Below are 7,031 nucleotides of genomic sequence, written 5' to 3' on the forward strand. Positions count from 1 at the left end.
GGATGTATTGGCGCAGCAGTAGGTCATTATGGGTGACATATTTACCGTGCGCGGGCGGGTCCAGAAGGAGGGCCATCGCACGGCGGGTGGCTAGCGGGTTGAGTGATGCCACCACATCGCTCAAACCGCACATGACCCCCACATGAAATTTGTCGTCAGCCAAGATGCTGTGGAGAGCAAACAGAGCCTCCATGTGGACGAACGATGACGAGGGGTCGTGGAGCCAGAAGTCCACCGCCACGGCAAACGTAGCCGTAGCATGAGGCAGAGGGCCGACAGTAGCTGGTGCGTCCAGGGCGATCTCCATGGCCGCGTGTTCAAGGTAGAGTCACCAATATGGAAGCATGGAACACACGACACAGGAGCTTTAGTTTTCCACTAAAAATGTATTTATTTATTTATTCTCTTCCATACATTAACTGAGCATATCGCACCCAAACACAACACAACCCTTCCTCCAAGATTGGGTGTGAGTGGAGCCCTCTAGTGGGTCGCCACACTAGGACCTTAAGAGAAAATCTCAATGAACTGAAGCAACGTTGTAAAGAAGAGAAATATGAGAGACTGATAAGTCACACAGAAAACGAAAAGGTGTCTCAACAAGCTACAGAATCACAAGGTGTTCTTAGCTCTTATCAGTGAGCCTTGTCAACACTTCCCTCCTCACATGATCGTAAGCCTTCTAGGTCCAAAAAGCATTTAAAAGAAGAAGAAATTAAGGCATAAATGAAAAAACACCCCAAACCACTCAAAAGTCCTGCAGTGTTGAATAACAACATGTCTCTTGGGGTGTCTGATTTTAATCAGAGGACCAAGAACCGCTTCAGTGGACGCTTCAAGCTCGGGACACGCAGAACAGTCCATCTTTGAAGTTAGCACATTTAGTGCAGTTAGCAGACCCCTGAAAGTAAAAAAAAGAAAAAAGAAAAAGGTTCATTATGTTTACGACTCTATTGAGAGCAGTTATAAATATTTGGTAAATTACACTTTCTCATAGTAATAATTTCTCAAAGCAAATGTTTGGCAAATACGACCCGTGCAATCAAGATCCATGTTTCTTTTCTTCTTTTTTTTTTTTAGTTCAGGCGAGTAAAAAGACAATTCAATGCACTGATCACACCTGAATAAAATAGAGGTAATTAAATACATCCCCCAAATCTGCCTCCCACTGTCTTTGTCAGGTTGTGCTTCTGTTTTTGATAATTGGAGGGTTTATTTCCCAGTTATCAAAGTAAAAGAAAAAGAAAACAACCAGATTGCACATTTTGTGGCTGCGCTGCATTACAGCCGATCAAAGCTGCTGCTGACTGACAAATCCGCAGAACTAACGTGTCTGGATTGGATTTCACGCTGTGCAAATGTTAATCTCTTCTAAGCAACGCTCACTGAACTGTTTAACACAACTGCAAAGTGTTTTGTTTTGTAATATTAGTTTAGCTGCTGATGGCAAACATACAGGCGCGCTGCAGGTTGCAGTCCCGTTCATGGGCTGACACTCGGGGTGGCACTTGATGCAGGTTTTATTCACAGCTGTCTCGCGCGGCTCTCTGCAAAAAATAAATAAATAGACAACAACAAAGTATGACACAACTTGTTTGAAACTGTTACATGTGTTTTATTTATTTTTTTCAACTGTAAGCACGTCGAGATTCTTTGTTGGACAGAGGTCTCCGAAGATAAACAGATGTGAGCGACTGTGTCGTTTCGCCTCCAGTGTTTGTCTTAAATCCACTGGAGACTGAATTTCAAAATGCTTCGGATCATATCTGCTTTTCTTTTTCTGTCAATTAACCCTCAGGCTCGTGTAGCGTCAAAGTCTTGGAAATACAAAAATAGACTCTGAAGGAGTGAACTGTACAGCATGGAGACCTGTTGTGTTTTTAGCTTGTTTGTTTTTCAAAGCTTATTAAAGGCAGTCAGAGAGATGCCTCCCTCACCCCTCCAGGATGTTGCAGGAGTCGACGCAGCTCCCGTCGCGCTTGTAGTCGCGGCATGAAATGCACATACTGGGGCCCGGACCCCAGCAGCCGTCCGCCGTGCACTTCTTGTCGCAAGTGTCGTTTCTCAGAGCTGAAACCTAAACACACAATCTTAGCGAGAGCTCTTTCCTGCATAATTATCCAATTTTGAAATTAAGATCCTGTAATTAAATCTTACTCGTGCAGCGCATAATCAAAAGCAACAACAACAGCAAAGATGCGACTGAAGCCGGTGTGAGACAAACAGAATTTACCGCAGGTGGCAGCGTTGGCATTGCCCTCTATATTAACAGTTTGGTGTGGTGATTTGAAAAGCTTCTGCCAGTGCTTTGCATCGGTGTAACAGAGTTCAGAGTTCTTAGAGACAAACACATCTCCATCACTGATTTCTCTGAGGGACCTCAGGCCCAGGTGGGTGATATGTAGACCAGCCACAACCAAACTGCGGCTTCCGCTACCAAATGGGAAACGAGAACAAAATAAGAAGAAGAAGAAAAAAGAAAACATTTTGTGACGGGTTGAATAACACTGCGGTTTGAATCAACAGGGGGTCTTTACAAGGAACATACCGTTTAGTTCTCCCCCGAACGACCTCCAGATTCTCAAAAGGACTCAGTGAGCTCATGGTATTTGGCCATGTTTGAATCCACAGGTACCCTGAAGCAACAAGGTTTGTTAACCTTAAAACTGTTTAGATGCACGCATTTAGATGCATGACTCAGCCCTTACGCAGTCTTACCAGTAATTTCTTTAACTGTCTTAAACACATTGAGCTGGGCAGGATCCATCTTTGGTGTTTTGGTGAATTGATCCCTGAAAATGAGAAAATACACCGTACTGACTGCTGGTAAAGGTGATCGAGCACAAAGGCAGCAATGTTAGTCATAGCCCAGACTTACCCATTAATTGATGTGTGGATGATGGCGATGTTTCCATTGATTTTGGTGCAGTTTTCAAAGGAGCCGATGTTTGTGGCATTGATAGACAGAACGTTAGCCAATTCTCCTATTCCAAGTCCATTACACACTAAAAAAACATTTAAAAAAATACTAGTTAATAACAATAAAAAATAATCATAATAGTTTAATAATAGTTTCTCATAGATTTTGGTCCATATTAGTGTGATAGCATCACACAGTTATTCCCGATTTGTCATTTCAGTACAGCGAACTCAAAATGTTTCAGATGATTTGAGTTTTGTGATGTGAAATATTATCTCGCTAGAAGCAACCATCAGAAGATGGGAACACTGTGGTCAAGGGGAAGACATGGTCAGCGGCAGCATTAATTGCATAGAGATCTGCAGCTAACTGGGTATTTTCTCTGTGGATCAGCAGTTTCTGAAATACTCAGAGCAACCCGTCTGGTGCAATCAAAGTCACTAAAATCTTGCCCATTCTGATGCTCACCTCAGCAGGTCATCTTGAACATAAGCCACACCTAATGAAGTGAGTCAGTGCATAAAATATAGCCTATAAATTTTCACCAAATCAATAATATTTGCTTTTTTATTCATCTCAGTTGTTTAAAATTCCTCTGAATATACGTAGGATGCATGACATGTCTTTGAAATCGAAATCTTATGTGCATTTAGTGCATGTGTCTAATATGCATTCATCATAAAGATTCAGGAGTTACATACATTTTAACAAGTCGGTGCATAAAATCTGGCCTATGAGTTTTCACCAAAACAATGCCATTTGCTTTAAAAAAAAAATCATCTCAGTTGTTTAAAATGCCTTAAAATGACTGAGTTTAATAAAAATGTTGTTCAGTTGTATCTGTGTTCCTCTGAATATAAAACCAAACAGAAATAGCTTAAGGATGAGTGACATGTCTTTGAAATTGAAATCTTATGTGCATTTAGTGCATGTGTCTAATGTGCATTCATTATAAATATTCAACTTGGCAGGAGTTATATACATTTCCATTAGAACTTACAGTGTGGTAAACATGCTGCCGTCCCAACTTTTTGAAGACGTTTGCATCAAGTTAAAAACAATGAAACATCTGTTTTCCTTCACTCTTTTCAATTAAAAAGGGTTAAATTATTTACAAATTACTGCATTCTGTCGTATTTACATTTTACAGCTTAACCTCTGTGAAAACAACATAATAAGAAATTGTTCTTAGCGTAGCTACAAACAGTTTGTTTTTTGTACATGGTGAGAAATATTTGTCCAGATTGCACAGTAACAGCTTATCTTCTTACCTTTTGGACACAGCCCGTCACACTTGGCGCACTTCCTGATTCCTCCTACCTCCACCTCATATGTGTTATCGTTGCACGTCCGCACACATGCGCCGTAATCAGAAATAATATAACTACCTGAAAGAATATGAAAAATATAAGCTTCTGCTGCTGCTGATAATGATAATCTCATATTCATCATGCACTGGATAGATATTAAATCATCTTAATATCATAATAAAATATCTGAAAAAAAAAATCCAAATTTAATTAAATTTTTTGCAGGAAATAATCATTTATTAGTTATACAGCTGTTGAACTAGCGATGCATAATGATGATATAATATAAACACAGAAATACAGGGACAGACCTGTGCAAGTTAAAATTATTAAAAGCAGTTGTTGCATTAACACACTCTCAATCATTTTCTTTTCTTGTTTAGACAGTTTAAAATTAAACTTTGGACAACCCTGAAAGACAACCTGGGCAACTGTTCAGCAAGTCAGCATGCCGCAATGTGGAACAAAAGGTTCATGCTGGCGACTGGAACCCATATTTTACTTTTATTTATCTTGACTGTCGAGTCATAGCTACAATGCACATTTAAATGTATGCTAACCTAATATATCTGTCTAGGATTAAAGTTTAACAGAAATAGGTGAAAAAAACTAAAATTAAACAAAAAAATTTATCTGGTTAAAGCCGGCCTTACGTGGGCAGCTTTTGACACAGGTGGCCCCGAAGCTGTACTTTCCATGCGGATTAGGAACCAGCTGGTGCAGGTTGGGGTCGTAACGATGAAGGCCTGGGCAGGAGTCCTTACACACCCCATTATCCTGGAAGTCCCGACAGGCCTGCAGCACAAACAAGCGTCATCTAGCACACTGGGACCAAAACAGAGCCCTGCACTAATGATAACACTGCATTCCTTTATCACAGCCTTGGCTTAATACTCATAGCTGCACAGAGAGGCAGAACAGACGCTGTTAGTCAAGGCACTGCCAAGTGCAAGATCTAATCAGACGCTCCACATCTCATCATCAGAAGTTTGTTATTGGTTTCAGTAGAGATGAGACTCTCACTCTCTAATGTCTGAGAATGAGAGCTTTAGTCTGTTGGAAGGTCTTCTTCAAGAACTTATGGAGTAGCAGAATTACGTAGTGTAGTGTTGCACTTAGGAAAAGTTTTTTATTAGTTTTGGTGACTTTGTGTTGGTTTTTGTTTGACTGGGAACCTTAAAAAATAGGCATATTCAGCCTGACAAACATGTTTTGAGGTCGATATCTGTGGGAGACCACAGTGGTAACATTGCAAACAAATACACTCACCGGGTACACCTGTTTAACTGCTCGTTATTTAGTACATTTAGACATGTAGACTTGGTCAGGGCGACTTGCTGAAGTTCAAAATGACGAAGAAATGTGAGTCAAGAGACTTTTTCTTCTTGGTATGAGACAGGCTGGTCTGAGTAAATTAGGTCCTGCTGATCTACTGGGATTTTCATACACAACAATCTCTAGAGTTTCAAGAGAATGGTCTCAAAATGAGAAAATATCCAGTGAGCAGCAATCATCAGTGCTTAAAAATACGAGATTGGAGGCCAGGTTAACTCAAATAACCACTTGTTACAACCAAGGTATGCAGAAGAGCATCTATGAACGCACAACACGTCGAATTTTGAATCAGATGTGGTATGGCAGCAGAAGACCATATCGGCTGCTACTCCTATTAGCTAAAAACAGGAAAATGAGGGTACAATTCAAACAAGGTTCACCAAAATCGAACAAAAGAAAAATGTTGCCTCAGAAAAAGTCTTGATTTCTGCGCCAACATTCAGATGGTAGAGTCAGAATTTGGGCACAAACCACATGTAAATATGGATCATTGTCATCGGTTAACAATGACAGTGAGTTCACTGTACTGAGATGACAAACACAGTAACCGTGTGATGCTATCATGTCAGCATGAACCAAAATCTCTGAAGAAAGTTTCTAGTACCTTGTAAAATCAATGGCATGAATAATTAAGGTCGTCTGAAGGCAAAAGGGGATCCGACCTATATTAGCAAGGCATAACTAAAACATTGGCTGGTGAACACAGGCCTTGGTCACATGTTTGTATGATATCACACAGTAACATTAAAAGTGCCTTTGTCTCACCAGACAGTCTTCAGCTCTGGGTCCCGTGCACCCCGCGGCACAATGCTCATTGCAACAGTCGCTCGGTGAAGGTCCTTTGCACCTCTTGGAGCACTGCTGGGCACAGTTCAGCTTTGTCACTGGAGATGAGAGCAGCAGAAGTTGAGTGGAGTGTCCAAGCCCAGGAATGAATTTGTTCTTCTTTTGATTCTGATGCCCTATCATCACCGTGCATTACAGTACTTTAAACATGTTCAAATTATGAAAAATTGGAGGATTGTGCGCACAGATTTGTTTTACCTTGCTCTTGTTTGCAGTAAATAAGCTAACAATTAATAAAACAGTGCTTACAAGTCTGACAGTTTTCAGGACCAGGTGCCCAACATGAGCCATTGAAACAGCCTGAGTCACATTTTCCACCTGTTGAAAAAGAAACATTGCAAAGCACCAAATTAAAAACCTTTTAACTCACAACAAATTATATCTCTGTCTTCTGGTGTAAAGTAATACTTACAATTTTTGTTTTTGCTAGGAGTTGGATCAATGCTGATGTTTCCAACATTAACAATATCAGACCACTGGATTGTTTCCACATTGCAAAGCTGGTTGGTCAAAAATTTTACTCCTCCTTTAAGAATTTCTGCAAAAAGAAAACTTCATATGAACTACTACGCAAACATGCACACGTTGGAATATTTACATAGTTTGTAATAATACTGAGT

General features: G+C 40.4%; 1 protein-coding gene across 1 annotated transcript in view; it reads right to left on the reverse strand.

The window, feature by feature from the left end:
- Positions 1-371: 371 nt before the first annotated feature.
- LOC102310479 (epidermal growth factor receptor) overlaps positions 372-7,031 on the reverse strand; it is a gene marked incomplete at its 5' end in the record, with an annotated part of 8,569 nt that continues 1,909 nt past the window's right edge. Inside the window, 12 exon segments of the mRNA XM_014332092.2 lie at positions 372-901; positions 1,457-1,547; positions 1,938-2,070; positions 2,234-2,433; positions 2,549-2,636; positions 2,719-2,792; positions 2,879-3,005; positions 4,192-4,308; positions 4,884-5,025; positions 6,331-6,449; positions 6,661-6,729; positions 6,824-6,949. Of these exon segments, the coding sequence (XP_014187578.1) occupies positions 836-901; positions 1,457-1,547; positions 1,938-2,070; positions 2,234-2,433; positions 2,549-2,636; positions 2,719-2,792; positions 2,879-3,005; positions 4,192-4,308; positions 4,884-5,025; positions 6,331-6,449; positions 6,661-6,729; positions 6,824-6,949 (1,352 nt within the window).

Source organism: Haplochromis burtoni, unplaced genomic scaffold, assembly GCF_018398535.1.
Source record: "Haplochromis burtoni strain Fernald_Lab_line unplaced genomic scaffold, NCSU_Asbu1 Contig_3, whole genome shotgun sequence".
NCBI lineage: Eukaryota > Metazoa > Chordata > Actinopteri > Cichliformes > Cichlidae > Haplochromis > Haplochromis burtoni.